At 46.6% G+C, this 19,107-nt stretch overlaps 2 protein-coding genes across 2 annotated transcripts in view; one reads left to right on the top strand and one right to left on the bottom strand.

Annotated features, from left to right (window-relative positions):
* GASK1A (golgi associated kinase 1A) overlaps nt 1–18,233 on the top strand; it is an 82,983-nt gene extending 64,750 nt beyond the window's left edge. Inside the window, exon 8 of the mRNA XM_014556425.2 lies at nt 17,625–18,233. The gene's annotated coding sequence lies outside the window, so the exon portion shown is untranslated. The remainder of the gene's footprint in view (nt 1–17,624) is intronic.
* POMGNT2 (protein O-linked mannose N-acetylglucosaminyltransferase 2 (beta 1,4-)) lies at nt 482–7,819 on the bottom strand. Its single transcript, XM_006181336.3, has 2 exons — nt 7,538–7,819; nt 482–2,770 (listed from the first exon to the last, which is right to left on the bottom strand). Exon 2 carries the CDS (start codon nt 2,663–2,665, stop codon nt 923–925), a length of 1,743 nt encoding a protein of 580 aa, XP_006181398.1. The 5' UTR covers nt 2,666–2,770; nt 7,538–7,819; the 3' UTR covers nt 482–922.
* Nucleotides 18,234–19,107: the final 874 nt, after the last annotated feature.

The raw sequence follows: 19,107 nt of genomic DNA, 5'->3' as shown, positions 1-19,107 counted from the left end.
CCGAAGTGGCCCCCAAACTATAGATAGAGGTGTCAACTCTTCGCCCTTGAGCTGTCACTTGGGGGAGAGGGTGAGAGAATGGCTCCTGGACCTGTGTGAGGACCCCTCCTGTGGAAGAGATTGCTTGATGTGGCCGTGCTGGCTTGCTGAGTGTCCTGTCTTACATTCTTCTAAGTGAGTCCGACACTGGGAGTATCTACCATGGTCTCATGAGTGTGAATGTCTAGAAACCTATGCAGACCCCTGGCACACCCTGCTGTTCCTGCCCACAGCCCTCTCCCACCTACTTCCAGGCTTTCATCCCACACAGATGGACATGTGATACTCATCCAGAAGTTAGGATGAAATCCAGCCAGCCTGCCTTGCTTCCCAGTCCTTGACGCCTTCCCTTTGCCACATCTCCTCGGCTGACAATCAGGATGAAAGGGCATCTGGGTATTGACTACCAGCTCCTCTTTCTACTATCCAATAAAAGACCTGATCAAGATGTTATCATCATTTAATGAATGTTCCAAACACCCTTCACTAGGCTACAAGGTGAATTTCATGATGATGGAAGCTGAGGAACCACTCACCAAAACAACCACATGATTATTTGTAGTTTCCAGAAACCTGGGTACCAACCAGAAAGACTGTAGGGAACAGCATGATCACTTAGCTAAAAAGGTTCGGTGAGATTCTTACTCTCCTCTTCCTCCTCCGCATAAGGACCTTCTCCAGAATATGGATGCTCAGGATGGGAGAAGGGAGTAGGGAGGTCCCATGGCATCTGTGCAAAGAGGTGCGCCAAGAACCCCACACCTCAGATGCAGTAAGATGATCTGGAGGCCCAAGCCTGCTCAATAAATAATTCCCAGAAGCCACCCCAAGTGGCGAGCAGACCCAGGGACCCCGAGCTGGAGGAGCCTGGCCGGCCTGCTTGCTACGTGTTGCACACAAGCACATCTGCAAAGGGTCCCAGGAGGGTCTTGTTGAAGATGCAGCGGACCCACACCAGGTAGGTGGTGAAGGGCTTGATGTTCTCGGTGAAGGTGTGGTTCTGCAGGGCCAGGATGTAAGGCACATAGGTGTTCTCCCCCTGTTCCTGGAGCCACACCTCGTACTTCACCTCCCGCACCTTCAGGTACCTGAGGTTCCATGGGATCTGCCAGGAGACGGTGAGGCGGGCCTCGGAGGCGCCCTGTACCGACGCCTGGCACCTTGCTTCCCGTACCTTGCCGGGGTACAGGCTGACGGTCCACTTCTGCTTCCGAGGCCCGGGCCGGCCCTTCACCACGCGCCGTATGGTTTGAATGAGGGATGGGATGTCCACCTTGGTGTCCTGGTAGATGCGGAAGAGCCACTCTGGGTTCCGGCAACAGAGGTGCCGCGGGACCTCCTGGCTTTGCAGGATCCGGGCCTGCTCAGCCCTGTCTAGGTGGGTGATGCCCCCCTGGTCCCAGGGCCGCTCTGGGTGTGTGACCGTGTTCTCTGGCATCGTATTCCGCCAGGCTATGTACTGAAGGTCCATGCCGGGCAGCGTGGCCAGTGTCTTATAGGGGGTGTAGTGGTCAGGGTTGACGGCGTATGGAAAAAGTTCCACCACGGCTGCCCCGCGGGGCAGGAAGAGGGCAGTGACCAGTTGGGCCCCGTGCATGCTGACCAGCATGGAAGCATTGCTGATCAGCCGCACGACATCTGCAAAGGCATGGTCCTCCAGGGACACGGTCACCGTTTTCATCTGGAACTCCTGGGCCAGTGCCAGCAGCAGCTCTGCCTCATTCAGGATGAGTCTGTTCTGGGTGCGGCTGAAGACCAGGATGTACTCCTCGCGCAGGGCACCTCCTGCGTGGCTCACGTTCAGCTTTTCCGTCAGGAACCGCGCAAACTGCCGGATCTCGTTGCCTGAGACAAGGATGTTGGCCTTTGGGCCCTGGGGCTGGACGAAGCCGTACTGGTACCACGTGGTGACCTTGGAGAGGCCCACGAAGGCATGGGAGAAGCAAAGCAGCCGGCCCAGGGCCTTCAGCTGTGCCCGCAGGAGGGGCTGCTTGGGGCTGAGAAGCTTATAGAGGTCGAAGTGCGCGCCCTCACCCCAGCCCTCCATGAAGAAGAGCCGGGCCTCGTGGGCCAAGCCTGGAAACTGCCGCAGGGTGTAGAAGAGGGGCAGCAGGTCATCGTGGAAGACGTGCATGAGGTTGTCGGGGTTGAAGCGGTTGGCGATGAGGGCCACGTCGGGCACGAACACCGGCTTGGGCATGAAGCGCAGGGCAGCGGCCGGCAGCTCCACGAAGTTGAAGTACTGGGTGTTGTGGTCCTCCACCGTGGACAAGTCAAGCAGGGCGGGCTGGAAGCGCCGGGAGCCCAGGCTGGGAAGCATAACCGAGGCGTTACCGTGGAAGAAGATGAACTCCTCGGCCTCGCTGGAGTAGCAGAGCCACTTGAAGCGGCAGAGGCGGTCGGTGTGCGTGCGCCCCGTGCACACCATGTGCGTGCCGCCCTCCATCAGGATCTGCAGCGCCTTCGGGTAGTCAATCCTCAGCGCTGGGGCAGGTTCGGGGGCCTGGCGGCCGAGGGCCAGCTCCTCCTCCAGGGAGGCCGCATGCTCGCGCAGCCGCACGTGCTTCCACAGGACGGCCGCCAGCACTGACACCAGGAGGGCGTTGAGCACCGCCGACAGGTGCATCCTAGCGCCACCAGGGGGCCCTAGTGAGACGACGGCCCCGGGGAAGTAGCGCGCGCCCAGCGGGCTTTACCCATCCCTGAGGGCACACGGAGGATTGGCAGAGGCCTGCAGGAGGAAGGAAAGAAAAGGAAAAGGTGTTGGCTTGTGTGTCTGGAGTCACCTCAAGGGGCCACTAGGTGCACTGGATCCCTGCACAGTTTTGCACATTTGAAGATATGGTAAGTTACACTGCTGTTCAAAAATATTCACTCCCCTTCCTCCCCTGCTGCTTCCACGGGGGACCATACATCCCTGCACCTTGGTTTTGGGCTGGGCCACGTAATATGCTTTGGCCAGGGAGACGGTAGCAGACAGAACACAATGGGAAGCTTGAAAAGACTTGTGTGAGCGGCCTTACCCTCTTTACACTTTGGATGTTGTCAAGAATGTGTTCAGCCTAACTTGCTGGTCCCGGGAGGAGTGAGCTAGGTGCAGAGCATCGCTGTCCAGGTGTGCTCAGTTTGGCTCACCTGACCCCCAGATTTGTAAGTTAGTCCAGCCAAGATCCACTGGTCGAATGCAGCCAAGACTGGGCAGCAGAGACCACTGAGCTGAGTAAGTGCTTATTTTTGTATGCCACTGCACTGTTGGGGCTGTTTGTTAAGTACTACTGCAGCAAAAGCTAACTAGCGGAGTATCTGTGATGAGAGGCCTCAGGGAAAAATCCCTCTTAGGGGCCAGTATTTCCGCTGAAGGGTAGGAACTCCTTATCATGGGCGCAGATGGGACTGAAGGCCCGTGAGTGCTGTTCCCAGGCTGCTCAGCAGGACCCTGCCTGCCCCTTCTCAGGACACGTAGCACACATGCACAGCGGAGATAGGGAACATCTGCTCATGCTTAAAGCTCCTGTTTGGAAATCCACGACTCCTGGTTTTTAGATCTCCATGAAAAGATGGGTAGAAACTTATCCCTCAGTGGTGCAGTAAGAGAATTGTGTCTGAGTTTCACCACTGACAAAGGTTTTGTATATTGAGGCAAATCCCCAGGGGTTAAACTCCCTGCCCCATGTACACACACACATAGAGGGCTACATAGTGGCAATATGGCAGACCAGGTCCCCAATCTCTCCCTGAGGCCTGGCCCAGCCAGGAAGGGGTCTGTTATGCTTTTCAAAGTGGAGAAAAGAGACAACTCTTAGCATTAAGACAGGACTGATGGCAGTCACCACTGGCAGAGTGAAAGGTCTAATTCCCTGAGAGCCAGTCCCTTAGGCCCTGGATATGTACCCATGAGGGCACAGGAAGCCGGACAAAATGGAAGGATTGCTAGTTATCCTGAACAGGGCAGGGAAAGGGGGCGCTGGCCTCTGGGCAGGGGGTGGGGGTTCATGCTACCACCATCTTACTGTACTGAGCACCTGCTTTCTGCCAGGCACTGTCCTAAGCCCTTGCCCTGCCCCTTTCCACTTAAGCCTCACAAAAGCCCTCTGGTGCACATACTAGTATTATCTCTATTTTCTTTTAATATGAAAACCTAAAGCTCAGAGGGGTTAAGCACCATGCTCTGTGTCTTGAAGCTCAAACAGGGGCACCAGGATTCAAACTTGTGTGACTCCAGGGGTCCTGTTCGCAGCGCTTCAGACTCAGAGGTACAGTCAGTCACAGAGAAGCAGGGTAGACCTCAGAGCAATGAGTTTTTACCGCTCAAGGGCAGAGCAGGTGTGGATGGCTCTGGAAACGCAGACTCACAAGCTCTCAACTGTAGCTTAGCAACCCACAGCTTTTCTTGTGTAATTGCTCCCCGCCCAGCACACAGATACCCAGCGGCAGCAGGTGGCTCAGGGAGCTGTAGCCATTCTCTCACCCCAGGGAGGTCCAGGGAGCACAGTGGGATGATAATTATCCCCCGTGCCCTAGTGCTGTGCTGACAGGGTTCATCCACCAATTTAGAATTACAAAACCACTGCTTTTTAGAGCTAAAGGAGCCCTTAGAAATTATTTGTTCCAACACTTATTTGATGAAAGGTCTTGAGAGGCAGCGGGAACTCTCCCAATCTGCCGAGATGAGAACAGCGGCATTCGGGCTCTCAGTCCAGGGCTCCCTCTCCTCACACCCACGCCTCCCAGGTGACCCCCCTCCTAAGCAGAGATCAGGCCCAGAAGTACATGGCTCCAGGACTCTTCCCAGCCTTGATACAAGATTGTTTCTTCTCATAACCAAGCTTCCAGGTTTCTCAGATTATGCCCTTCCCTGGCCCTGTGGTCCAGTAATGAGAGCCTCAAGGGGCCACTGGGCTCCCTTTGCCTGCCTCTTCCCAACATCTCATCCTCTAGCTTTGTCCAACCTCAGGCATAGAGAAGCACACACAACCAGGCTGCAGGGTCCTGCCTCTTCTCCAAGTGGTCCGAGCCCCACTGCTGTAAAACTGGAGGCTGCCCCAGGTTACCGTTAGGCTTCAGGAACTGAAGACCCCCGGCAGCAGAGCAGGGGAATTAAACCGCACCAGTTCTGGAGCTGAGATGCCAGGAGGTGAGCTCTGGCCTGGTCACTTAGCAGCTGCATACTCTTTTTTCTGACATACACAAAGGTGTACACAGTTAATGTATACAACTTGGTAAGTGTGGAGATAAGTATATACCCATGAAACATCACCATAATTTATTCCATAAACCTATCCATCATCTCCAAGTTTCCTCTGCCGTCTTTTTTTTTTGTAATAAAAACACTTAACATAAGATCTACTCTCATAGCAAAATTTGAAGTATATAATACAGTATTGTAAACTACAGGCTCTATGCTGCACAGTAGATCCCTAGGACCTAGTCATCTTGTCCACCTGAAACTTTATACCCTTTGACCGATACCTTCCCATTTCCCTCCCCTCAACCCCTGGCAACCACCAATCCACTCTCTGCTTCTATGAGTCTGACTATTTTAGACTCATCCTTTAAGTGGTATCATGTCATATTTGTCCTCTGTGTCTGCCTGGGCCAATTCTTAACCCCTGCAAGCCTCCATTTCCAGGTGCAAAGAACAGATATAATTATACCTACTTCACAGGGTGGTTTTGTGAATTCAAAGAGACAATTGAGACAAAGCACAGTGCCTGACAATTATTTTATAGGATTATTATTAATCATAATAATGCTGTAACTTGCATTCACTGACTCTTAGGCTATGCCAGGCACAATACCAAGTGCACATGAATTATCTCATTTATTCCCTTTTACAAATCTAAAATAGGTGTTAACAATTTCATTCCATGTTTGAGGAGTTATGCTTAGAATCTCTAAGTGAATCATCCCATGTTGCATAGCCATTAAGTGGTGAGGCTGGGACTTGAACCCAAGTTTGACTTCGAAGGCTATGATGACATTTGTGGGCCCCGCCTTTCATGTTCATTATTTTACCCAATTAAAAAACCTATCAGGTGATAGGCAGGTCCTGTGGGAAAGTATCCACTGACAACCAAATGAGAGTGACAAGGACCCTTAGGGACTGGGGCATTTGGTAATTTAATTTTCCAGTTAGCTCAGTATTCACTAGAAGCCTTTGTTTGTAGCTATATATTTTCTGAAGCAAGGCTCAGAGCAAGAACTTGCCAACCAGATGATCAGTTTGAAAAACGCTCTGACACCCGCCACATCAAGACCACTAGGATGATTATTTGGCCACGGTGTAGGGGAACCACACTCACAGTCACCAGCACCCCATCCTCCTCTTCACTCTCCCGGGGCCCAAGACTCAGGAACTGACGTGCTGTCCATCGAAGAGGGGATCTATGTTCTTACCTGGCTCTGCCACCAACTGGGACTCAGACTTCTCATTTGTAATATTAAAGGATGAGGTGGAAGGTCTCCAAGATCCATGAAAGCCAGAGAGGGGAGCTAATTCCATTAAGACAGACCTGGGTTCCAGTCTCACCTCTAACATTTCCTATTGTTAACAACCAAAAGTGCTAACATTTGCTGCACACTCACTGTGCACCAGACCCTGGGCTGAGGACTTGCACAGTATAATTTCATTTAATCCTCACAGAAACCCTGTGATGCAGGTACTTTTATCCCCATTTTGCAGAGGAAGAAACAGAGGCTCAGAGAGGATAACTGACTTGCTCAGTGGTGCACAGTGAGAGCCAGGATTTAAATGCCTGGAACATGTAACAGTAAACATTTGGTGAACCCTGTTCTGTCTGTGCTCTTGGCCACCAAGTCCTATTAAGCTCATCTCATAATCACTCCCATTGTATTCGCGCTTCCCCAAGAGTAGGTTCTGAGAGTTGGTTGGCATAAAGTGAGCAGACCCGAGCCATCCACCAGGTGCAGGACTCTGGCCTGAGGACCCAAGACCTTATCAGAGGATTCCCATCAGTGATGGGGAGATAGGTTCCTAAGGTCCTTCTTTCAGAGGCTATCCCACCACTTTCAAGCAGGCCGTGGCAGGCTCTTATCACCAGACACACAGTAGGCACCTTACTGAGCCCCAAGGAGTCCAGGGATCAGTTGTGGACTGCCTAGGTACTGCCTTCAAAGGGAGCTCTCGAGGCCCAGGCTCCCTCCGTGCACCTCGCCTAGCTCCCCACCACCCGCGCCTCATGCGCACCCTCATCTCCCAGCCAGAAGGGCATGGGAACTCTCTGCCAGTGCCAGCACCAAGTAAGGGCTTCAGCAGGCACGCCTGGGCCCCGGGGTTCTACCTTCCCTCACCCTGGCTCCTAACCTGCGCCTCCTTCCGCACCACATGTCACTCTTCCTTTCTGCAAACTCCGCTCGGCTCCCCTACACCCCATCGCTCCAGTCGTTACCTCTCGGGGGAGGTTAGGGGGCCGATCCCTTAATTTCAAACCTAGACGGGTTTCGGAACCGTCGCCCGCCCCGAGCGCGCGCGTTTCACCTGTACCCCGCAGCCCGGGCTCCGCAGGGCTGAAGCTTCCAGGCCGGCCCTCCAAGGAGCCAGCTTTGGCCGAGCCCGCCCCCGCTGCCGCCCCTACTGCCTGCTCTGAGCCCAGGAGGCCCAGGCAGGGATCGCAGGCTCCGCCGCACTGTCTGGTCCGCCGCCGCTGCTGGGCTCGTAGGTGCCCTCAGCGCCCCCACTCCCAGCTGGCGAGCCCCTCTCGGTAGCCTGTGCACGTGCGCAGGCTCGCTGGTTCAGTCGCCCTAGCCTGAGGCCAGGCCCACCCCTTGGCTCGCGGAATTCTGGGAATTGTAGTTTACGTCCGATGACAGCCTGCTCCATCCCCCCGCGGAATCCTGGGAGTTGTAGTTTGCTCCTAGAGAGGTGACGTTTTGCTTGGAGTTAGGTTTATATGGTTATAAGCTTAGTTTTGCTTGGTGAGAGGTTTAGGGTTATGGGAGGCCTGATAATAAACTTAAATACAACTTAAACCAACAAGCAGATGTCATATATCAAATCAAAGTCATAAATAGGTTCACATGCTTTAAAAAATAAATGTAAATAAATATATATAATTATAAATATATATGTATAATATATAAATATGTATATCTTGTGGAGGACTTAAATAAAAAAGCACCATTCCTCTGCTGTGCCACTCCAATTCCCCACCCCGACCCTATCCCATCCGGACCGACCTGCTCCTCAAGTGCAACCATTCCCACCTCTTCTGGCTACTGCATCTGTCACTTATTGCTGACGGGCTCGCTCGCGCACTCTCGCCCTATCTGTCATTTCCTACTGTTTTATGGGGGGAGGAGGTAATTCGGTTTATTTATTTATTTTAGCAGAGATACTGGTGATTAAACCCAGGACCTCATGCATGCTAAGCACACAATCTACCACTGAGCTATACCCTCCCCATATCCCTACTTCTTGATTTGTGAATTTTAGATGTCTTGACTTTTTGCTAGGATAGATTGAGAATTTTACTCGTTTAGATGTGCACCAACTGTGACTACCTGCACACCGATGATCTGTGAGATAACACTTATGTCTATTGAACTGGGAAAACCCTATATTTCATTTATAATTATTTTAAATGATAATGCCAAACTGTCAAGGCAGTAAAAGTACATTTATGCAGGGCAACTTGACAATCTAGTGAAAAGCCTTTAAAAACATATAGACCTCTAACCAAGAAATTCTAATAATTGTAGATGAGTGCAAAGGCCGAACAGAGTTATTTATAATGATAAAAGTGAAAAGGCTAAAGTGGCTATATTAATCAGACTAAGTAGAATCAAGAGCAAAGAAAATCACCAGGGATAAGAAGGGGTGTTGCATAATGGCAAAAAGGTCAATTCACCAACAAGATGTAATATTCCTAAATGTGAATGTACCTAACAATAAAGCCTCAAAATGAATGAATCAAATACTGATAGAACTAAAAGTAGAAATAGACAAACCCGTAATTACAGTTGAAGACTTCAACATCCCTCTCTCAACAACTGATAGAACAACTAGACAAAGAGTCAACAAGGATACAGAAAAGCTCAGCACCACCAAACCCAAACAGGATCTCACTGACATTTACATAACACTCCATTAAACAGAATACACACTTTTTCAAGCACCCACAGTATTTGTATTAAAATAAACTGCATTCTGGGCCATAAATTTAAAAATTAGCAGAAGACGTGAACATTTTACTGAAAGCATATACATATAGCAAATAAACACATGAAACGATGTTCAACATCACTAGCCATTAGGGAAATGTAAATTAAGACCATGATAAGGTTATCACTACACACCTATAATAAAAGCTACACTGAAAAATAATGGCAATGCCAAATGCTGGTGAGTATGCAGAGAACTGGATCTCTCATACGTTGTTGGTGGAAATAGTTCGGTAGTTTCTTTAAAAACTAAATATGCACTTACAATACAACTCATCAGTCACCCTCCTGGGCATTTATCCCAGGGAAATGAAGACTCATATCCACACAAAAACTTGTACTGATTGTTCACAGCTGCTTTATTTGTAAAACCCCCAAACAAACAAAATATCCCTCAATAGATGAATGATTAAACAAACCGTAGTGGATCCACATCATCGAATACCATTCAGTACTACAAAGGAATGGACAATTGAGACAGGCAACAACTTGGATGAATATCAAAGGCATTATGTTGAGTGAAAAGATGTTAATCACAAAAGGTCACATGTATACGATCCCATTTACATAACATTCTTGAAATAAGATGTAGATAGAGATTAGTGGTTGTCAGGAGTTAGAGATGGGGAACTCGGGGAAGTAGTGAGTCTGACTATATAAGGGTAGCAGGAGGGAGATCTTTGAAGTGCTGGCATAGTTCTTGATTGTGGTGGTGGCTACACATATCTACACATGTGATAAAATGACATAGAAGTCATTTTATCTTTATACCAATGTCAAACACCAGGTTTTGATATTGTGCTATAATTATGTAAAATGTAACTACTGGGGGAACTGGGTGAAAAGTTTCTATGGGACCTCTCTATACTATCTTTGCAACTTGTTATGAATCTATAATTATTTCAAGATGAAAAGTTTTAAAAAAGAAACAAACAGAAAACATGGACCTTACTTAAGTCTGCAGACATATAGGATTGATTAAATAAGATCATTCACCATCTAAGAAATCATTAAAAGAATGTTACAAATAACATTTGCTGACTGCTGTGGAAGATATTTCATACTATATCATATTTAATTTTAAAAAGCACCAAAACATTCAAAGTTACTCCTTTTGAAAAAGAGTAAATTTGTACAGAAGAGTCCAGAGGGACGTCTCAGCATGTACCCTGTGTGGTAAGATTACAGGTGATTTTTATTTTCGTCTTGTTCATTACCTGTGTATATATTTTTTTCCTGCAATGAACATGTATTTAAAATTTAAAGTTTAAATTTAAGTTGTTTTTAGTTTTCAAAAGCTCCTATGTTGAGTTGATGGTTCTCTACAAGAAAGCCAGTGATGGTCGGCTGGTGGAAAGAGTCACCAGGCAGCCCAAGAGAGCAGCCCATTGCTCTACCTGGCCTTGAAACCTTCAAGCCACTGTCATCCCTGTGTTCCCTCTCCCTCATCACAGCCAAGCTGTGTGAATTCCTGCAGTGTTTATCCTCCCCCTCACCCTCTTCCAACCTTGCCTCTACTGTCCTGACTCAGGACGGTCCCATATGTATAAGCTGTTTCAAAAAATAGAAGATAAAAAAAGTATGTGCTTCTTAAATTAAGGAAGAAACTCTAGCCACCTGTTAGAGCTACTCAGTTTGAAACCCTTGCGTTTACTGTATTTGGATCTTTAAAAGGAATCCTTGGACTCAAAGCAAATGGAGAAACAGGAAGCCAAATAATCTCAATGGAATCTGTGCCCAGATCAGAAAACCAGGCCAGGGCAAGGCCGGGGAAAGCGGGATTAAGGGATGAGGCAGCCGGGAATCCTGGGCTGGTTTCTCTGGCTGCGGCAATGGAACGAGGCTTTGAAAATATGCTTTTTAAAATTTAATAATGACTTTTGAGAAGATACAATTTTTGTAAACACTCCCTAGTGTATGTTTTTAATTCAAGATTGTATTTGCCCAGCTCACTGATGGCATGCTGAGACGTTTTGCTAGGATTTGGACTCACCAAGCCTGTTTGCCATGGGAACATTCTACTTTTCTTCCCACAGGGAGCACTCACTGCATGAACAGGGGGTGTGATCAGGGCTTTGGTGAGCACCCCTCACCAACTATATACCAACTTGTGTAGATAATCGAAGGCACTGGGAGAGGTGGACCCGCCACAGCGGCCTCCTTCTTGGCTGGATTTCAGTGACAGAGGTGAGGAGAGGCATTTAGAAAGACTCCCATGGAACGTAAGAATCGTGCTCTTGATACAGGGAAAAAATGTGGGGCGAGAGGATGGCTGTGTCCCAGGTCTCGGTTGAGTCCCTGGGATGCGCCCCACCAAGTGTGGGTCCTTGGCTTCGTGCAGGAAAGAATTCAAGAGTGAGCCACAGCTGAGTAAAGGTAAATTTATTTAGCGAGATACACACTCCATAGACAGAGTGCGGGCTGGTTCAGAAGGTGAGAGAAAGGCCACAAGGTGTCAAGGTTGGTTGCTCAGGTTAAAGTAAAAGTAGTTACACTCTCCAAAGACAGAGTACGGGCCGTCTTACTGAGAAGGGAAAGAGGCCACAAGGTGAGGGTGGTGGTTAGTTTTTACGGGCTCGGTAGCTTCTTATGATAACAAGTGGGAGGATTATTTGAACTATTTGTGGGAAGGGGCTGGGGTTTCCGGGAGATGGGCCACGGCCCACTTCTCCTCTTTTCATAGACTACTTGCTGGCTTGGTGTTTATTGTATGCTTTTTCTTAGTACTTTAATTTGGCTTTATGGCTGATTCTGAGTGGGGTTGTTGGAAGACAGCAGTTGGAGTTCAGAATTTGAAATTGGATAGATCTGACTGTGAACAGACTCACTGTGTGCCCTTTTAAAGCCTCAGATGATTCACTCGAAAATGGAAATAGTGACATTGTACAGGCATGATGACACAGAGGTCAGCTGGGGGCTCCCTACCGCCTTGAATGTCAGTAAAAAATATTGTGATCTTCTTGAATCTCAAGGCAGTAAAAAATATTGTGATCTTCTTGAATCTCAAGGCCTGGTTGGTCACAAAGTTACCCTTGAACTTCAGTAGGTTCTAGTAACTTGCATCTCCATGGTTGCTGTTATGAATCAATCCAAACTAGTAACTGCCCCTTCACTAGTTTTCCCCCCTCCAAAAGCCTTACATAAAGCAGTTGTAAGCATAACAGAGAAATAGACTTTACTGAAGAAGTAGCACCAGAGTTAGGACGTGCCACATACTGCATAGCAATGTAGCAAACAGTTTGTAAATTAGATGCTCTTCGTCTGCAACCACCAGCGAACCCTCTCTTGACTTTTCCTTCACTCCACACTGTGTGTGTGCAGTCAGCCTGCCTTCTCCTCCCTTCTTCTCTGTTCTCCTTTTTCCCCTTGGCTTCTCCAAAGCAATAATCTCTTCTCTTGGCCTTATGCTCCTTTCTGAAGCCTCAGCACTAGCTGGTACCCAGGCCCTGGAGGTCCCAGCTTCAGCCCTGCATCAGACAGTGAAGTCCACTCTGGTTGGCTTAAGCAGAATAGGATTTATTAAGGGATATTAGGTTAATCACAGATTTGTTGGGATGATGAAGGAACAGACTCTCGACTGGTTTTTGAGGAACAATTTGCTCAATGCCCTAGAACCAAACTTCTGAGAGAGCTGCTACCTCCCCAGCTCCGGGGTCGTGCCACCCTGCTGTGGGATCGAAGGCCCCACTGCCCCTGCCAGCCATAGAGAAACCACAGTCCTCTGCCACCCTTTCCCCCTGCAGGGTACCACATCGTGGAGTTCCCTTCCTTCTTCCAAGCTGTATAGGATGCACCTTCTTGGTGGAGCCTGGTTCCCTGGGGGATCCCTAGCTGCAGAGAGTCTGAGAGATGAAGTTTGTAGTTCTCCATCTCCAGTGTGGACAGTGTGGTGGAAGGGCATTGGATTGAGTGCTGAGTGGCATCTTGGTGCGTGCAGACTTCTGTGTCTGCTTGCCTCACCAAGCATCTCGTGTAGTTGCTTTCCGAAAGACGGTCTGTCCCTCTCATAAGAGGAATTCTATTGCCAGATTTTAAGACATTTTCTCTATCTTTTTTCATGACGGCGTGAAAATTAAATAGAATAAGGCTGTGATACTATTGGCCAATGTCTGTCATATAGTAAGTGTTCAATACATGTTAACTACTAACCAGTAAGGAGGTACCTTTCAGCTGGTCCTTCAAGGTTTGTGGGGAGTTCCAGCTGAAGGAGAACAGGCAAAGGGAGAGAAGGGGAGGGTCCATTAGTGAAAATGTTGATCTTAAAATTTTTTTCTCCCTGTGGTTTGTCTCACTTTTCCCCGAGTGTCTTTTCTCATTCTGCTCAAATGACCAGCTTCACTTACCGTCACTCTACCTGTTGAGCCCTCTGAGCAAGAGGGCTCAGCCCGTCACAAGACTCCAGAGTCATCTGCAGTCCCCGGCTTTGTTTCTGCTATCTGTCTCCATCCACCTTCACCAAGTACTTGATCCACTGTGCAGAGGCAGCGTGTCTGGAGAGTGCGTAACCCCAGGTGAGACCTCTGAGAGCCAGCAAGACAGGTGGTGTCTCTGCCTTGGGTGACACCTGGATGGGCTCAGTTGCTGAGCTGCCCAGAGACACTTTATTTTCTTTTCATACAACCTGAACAGTCCTCCCTGGGCCACATGTAAATTCCAGCAAGAGCACGTCTGCTGGTTAGGGCTGTGGTTGGCTTGTGGAAGCCCAGCTCTGGGCTGGCTGACTCTCACCTGGATGCTCGCTGCTGGGAGTGTCCCACTGAAGTCAAGAGCAGTCCTGGGTCTCTCGTTCTACATGGGAACTCCACTCTTCAACCATTTCCTTCATTCAGGAAACACTCTCATCTCTGTATCCTTTGGGGGCATTTATCAGTGTTTTGGGGGATCTTCAACGTGTATTTTCAGACTACGTAACCTCAGAGAAGGCATTTGGGCCAAGTTGCATCCATCAGAGGCAAGGTTGAAGGCTTGCTGGCTTTGCTTCCTTTAATTTTGGAAAAACTCTTGTCTGATTGAATCTACCTGATTCATAGCCAAGCTGGAAGGAGGCAATCATCTGAAAGATTCTAAATAATTCTGGAGGAAAAAGAAACCCTCTACTGGTCCTCCTCTCATCAGATTGCCGTCACCTCCACCATAGTGCCAGCCCTTGGCCTGACTTTGGTGGGTGGAGACCAGGCTCTTGAACTTGCTCTGTCCCATATTTTGTTCTTCCATCAAGAACTTGATCCTGGCTCTGAAAAGAGACATTTTGTAAAAGCAGAAATAGTAATAAGGCTGACTTCAGCAATGTGAACTAAAGAACAAATGATCTCACTGGCACATTAAGATTCACCAGTTCAGAAGAGGAAGATTATTTCTGAGGAGGAGGGAAGAGAATTCTTAAAACAAGCCCAACATAGCTTGTTAGAACAGAAAGGTCATTCCTTCCCTGGGCAAGGAAGGAAATCCAATACAGGCTGCTCATTTCCCACACTTGCCCTTGGGGTTTGCACATAGAGCCCCTTCCTGGGTTCTCCTCCAGGGCTAGACTTCCAAGCCTGATGAGCACTGTAGTGCTGCATGAACTGTTCAGATCAACCACACCTACAGGAACCTCTCCCCACTCTGTGACTTCCATTCATTGTGTCATTCTCTTAAGTTGGGTTCCCCCCAAATAAGAATTTGAGGGCAAGTAGTTTATTTGAGAGGTGGTATCAGGAAACTCCAGCCAGGTGGTGGAGAAGTGAGATGAGAGGGAAGGAAGCTGATACAGAATGAATTAATCCCACCACCGTGGGAACCAGTGGCTCATTCCCAGTGGCGAACTCTGGAGACTCATAGACTCCTCCTCATAGTCATCTTGCCCAAGCTGGGTAGGAATGGAGGCTTTTATAACCTCACCTCCTATCCTTTTTTGCTGGAGCTGTTCCTTCTGCCCCATACCCCTGGAGGAAGCCCTCAGATGGAGAATTCCAGGTGCTTTCCTTAAGAAGCCTTCATTGAACCAGGGAGTGAGGATGGCTGAGGGGATGTGGGTGGGTGCTGACAGAATCTACTGTACTTTATTCATTTATTCATCCTTCGTCTATTCTTTAATTCATCACTCTGTATAAAACCCTGTGCCAGATCTTGTAGCTGCAATGGAGAACAGTGCAGGCACTATCTGTGATCTCCTGGAGCTTAAAATCTAGCAGAGAAGTCCAATGTTAATTAGATAAGCATGCAAGTATAGAATAAAATCAGTGAAAAAGCGAGGTGAAATAAAAGAACTGAGAGCTCTGGGAGAGGATGGCAGGAAAACCTACTCTAGGTTGAGAAATCATGGAGGGCTTCTTGGAGGAACCATTGTGACATCTAACATGTCAGTCAGGTTGTTGTCAATGTGTTGGAAGCTCAGAGGACGTAGTCTTGAGACATGGCCTTGAAAGTCTTTGGCACTGATATAAAATTACCATATACTTTTATTTAATGTTTAGTGTGTGTGTACACCTTGTCTTCTTGTTTGGGTTGTTAGCTCTGTGGGTGCAAGATTTTTAACTTATGCCTTAACCTACATCACATCGCCCTATGACACCCACTTAAGTAAGAGCAGCACGATGAGGTGGATGATGCCTGCAATTTGGAACAAGAGAGTCCTGAATTCAACATATGACTCACCACTTACTAATTGTGTGGTAATAACAACAACAACAACAACAATAATAATAATACCACCTATTTCCTAGGTGACTTAGAGGTCTTAATATGATAATATAAGCTTTGTGCTTAGAAAGGTGCCTGGTGACAAGTAAACAAGCGCATAACAGAGGTTAGCTATAAACCTGTTAAATCTATCTAAGCCTCAGTTTTTTCCTTTGTAAAATGCATAAAGGATACCTTCATTTTTTTTTCAGTTTCTTTCTTTTTTAAATTGAAGTATAGTCAGTTTACAATGGGTCAATTTCTGGTGTACAGCATAATGTTTCAGTCATATATATACATACTATATTCATTTTCATATTCTTTTTCATTATAGGTTACTTCAAGATATTGAATATAGTTCCCTGTGCTATACAGAAGAAATTGTTTTTTTTAGCTATTTTATATATATTCGTTAGTACGTGAAAATCTAGAACTCCCAATTTATCCCTTCCCACTCCCTTTCCTCCTGGTAACCATAAGTTTGTTTACTATGTCTGTGAGTCTGTTTGGTAGATAAGTTCATTAGTGTCTTCTCTTTTCTTTTCCTTTTTTTAGATTCCACATATAAGTGATATCATATCATATCTTTCTTTCTCTTTCTGGCTTACTTCACTTAGAATGATGATCTCCGGGTCCATCCATGTTGCTGCAAATTCTTTATTCTTTTTTTTATGGCTGAGTAGTATTCCATTTTATAAATATACCATGACTTCTTTATCCAGTCATCTGTCAATGGATATTCTGGTCTTGGCTATTGCAAATAGTTCTGCTATGAACATTGGAGGTGCATGTATCTTTTTGAATTTGATTTCCCTTTGGATGTAAATGATACCTTCCTATCAGTTAGCTATTGCCACACCATAAGTTACTCCAAAATTCAAGGGCTTACAATAACAGTCATTTATTATTACAACCCCTTTATCTGTATGTCAGGTAGGGGGCTGTCCTGGTTGATCTTGGGTGGATTTTCTCATATGTCTATGAGTTGACTGGGGCAGCTTAATGGGGGCAGTTCTGCTCTAGATGTCTCTCACCCCCCTCCTGGATCCAATGGACTCATGTCCCTTCTCATGAATATGGCAAAACAGCAAGAGCACAGGTCCAATCATGTATGTGCCTTTTCACACCTCTGCTTGTGCCACTTCTGCTAGCAATTCTTTTGGCCAAAGAAAGTCCTATTGTTGAACGCAGAATCAAGGGGTAGGAAAGTACACCCACTGCTTTGACGTGAAAAGGCACGTGGCAAAGAACATGGGTAGAGATAGGTCAAGAGTTGGGGCATTAATCTAGTCTACTGCCTCTACAAAACGAAGTCTTCTCTTGTAACATCCATAACATGCCTATCGCACTCTAGGTTTCCAATCACTACATCTGTTCCCATCATCAATAAATGTTGGGTAATTGATTTTAAGAGTGAAAATAAATTGACTCCAGGTATTTGAAGCTATCCTTGCTTATTATGAAGCTTGGCATGGAATATAAGTATTCAGTTAACAGTTTGGGTTAGGTACCGTCCCACAGTGGCAGTGTTAATTGATATAGTCTTTCTAGAAAGCAACTTGAGAATATGTATCAAAAGCCTTAAAAATATATACCCTTTGCCTCAGAAATTTCCATTATGGCAATTTCTTTCTACCCTAAAAAAATGGGAGGTATGTAGACAAATGTTTATGTGTAAGCGTGTTCATTGAAGTGCTATTTAGAGTAACAAAAAAGGAGGATAATGCCATATTAATTTGTTGCAGGAGAATAAACCTCTCACTGAAAATAGCTAGAAAGGCTGGACCCAGCCAGATCTGTCTGGAGACTGGACAGTTAATGAGACAGCCACAACCTGAGGGTCCAAGATGCCAGATGTTTGGGAAACCAATTAAGGTGAGTCTGACATTCTATGCTGTTTTCCCCTCAAAGCACATGTGGGTTCTTGGGTGGTCCCGCCAAAGAGACTGAGCAACAAAGAAAGGCTTTTCAGTGACATAGAATCTGAGCAAAGATGTCCGCAGCCTGAGGAGGGGTGAGGAGGCAAAAATGAGAGTTCAGAGCTGTTCCGACATCTGCAACTTGAGAGGCTAAGCTGCTCTGAGGAGTAATACAGAGAAGTGAGGTGTTTATCCTCTCAAGGCGCCCACCAGTTCACAAACAGTGCAGGCTGAGAGAAACGAAGCAGAAAGTGGCTGCCAGCAGGTTGCGGAGCTTGCGGAAGTTCTGTAGCCTCAGGAGGATGGGAGATAAGAATTGGTTTTGAAGTCCTGCCAAGAGAGACTCTGGTAAACACCTCAGACTTTCAAATGGAACCCCCAAAGGCCCACACCCTAGCAACAAAAGCAAACTAAAAATAAACCAGATCTTATAAAGACTGATACTCAACCTTATTCTGTGATTGGATCACAATGATCCATCCCACCCCTACCTGCCTGTCATAAGCTAAAGGCTCATTTAGAGATTCTGCAATATTTTATGCACAATGTCTGGCATGCAAACAAAAATTCTCAGGACATCAAGAGACAGGGGAAGGAACAAAAGTCAGACAACAAAAATGGAATCAGAGATGATTCAGATATTAATGTTACCAAACATGGTCTTTAAAATTCCTGTGAATACTGTGTTTAAGAAAATAGATGACACAATGAAGAGTTTTATCAATGAAATGTAATTTTTTAAAAGTCAAATGGAGATCCTAGAATTAAAAAACATAATAAAGGAAATTAACAGCTCAGTGGGCAGGTTTAATAGCAGATTAGAGACATCTGAAGAGAGAAATAGTGAACAGTAAGCCAGCAGAAAATACCCAGATGAAACATGAAGAGAGGAAAATAAAAGAAAAATGCTGAGAAAACTTTAAGAGACATATGGGATGTAGTAAAAGGTTTAACATATATGTGATTGGAGCTCTGGAAGGGAGAGAGGGAATGGCACAGAAGCAATATTTGAAGAGAAAATAACCAAGTATTTTCCAAAACTGGTAAAAGACATCAAAGTAGAAAGGCATCAGGAAGCTCTATGAAATCCAAATAAGGAAACAAACAAACAAACAAAAAAAAAACCATGCATGGGTAAATCAGTTTTACACTGCTGCAAAGCAAAAATAAAGAGAAAATCTTAGAAGGTGACAAAGGATAAAAAAACACATTCCCTTTAAAGAAATACTGTTAAGAATGACAGCTGACTTCTCAAAACAAATAATGGAAGTCAAAAGACATCTTTAAACATTTAAAAATTTAATTCAAA

Source organism: Camelus ferus, chromosome 17 (assembly GCF_009834535.1).
Source record: "Camelus ferus isolate YT-003-E chromosome 17, BCGSAC_Cfer_1.0, whole genome shotgun sequence".
NCBI lineage: Eukaryota > Metazoa > Chordata > Mammalia > Artiodactyla > Camelidae > Camelus > Camelus ferus.
Note: the sequence above shows the minus strand (reverse complement) of the source record. Positions and strands in the feature narration are given on the sequence as shown.

Excerpts from the sequence above, each read along its gene's own strand:
- POMGNT2 (XM_006181336.3), bottom strand. The coding sequence starts at position 2,665 with ATGCACCTGTCGGCGGTGCTCAACGCCCTCCTGGTGTCAGTGCTGGCG.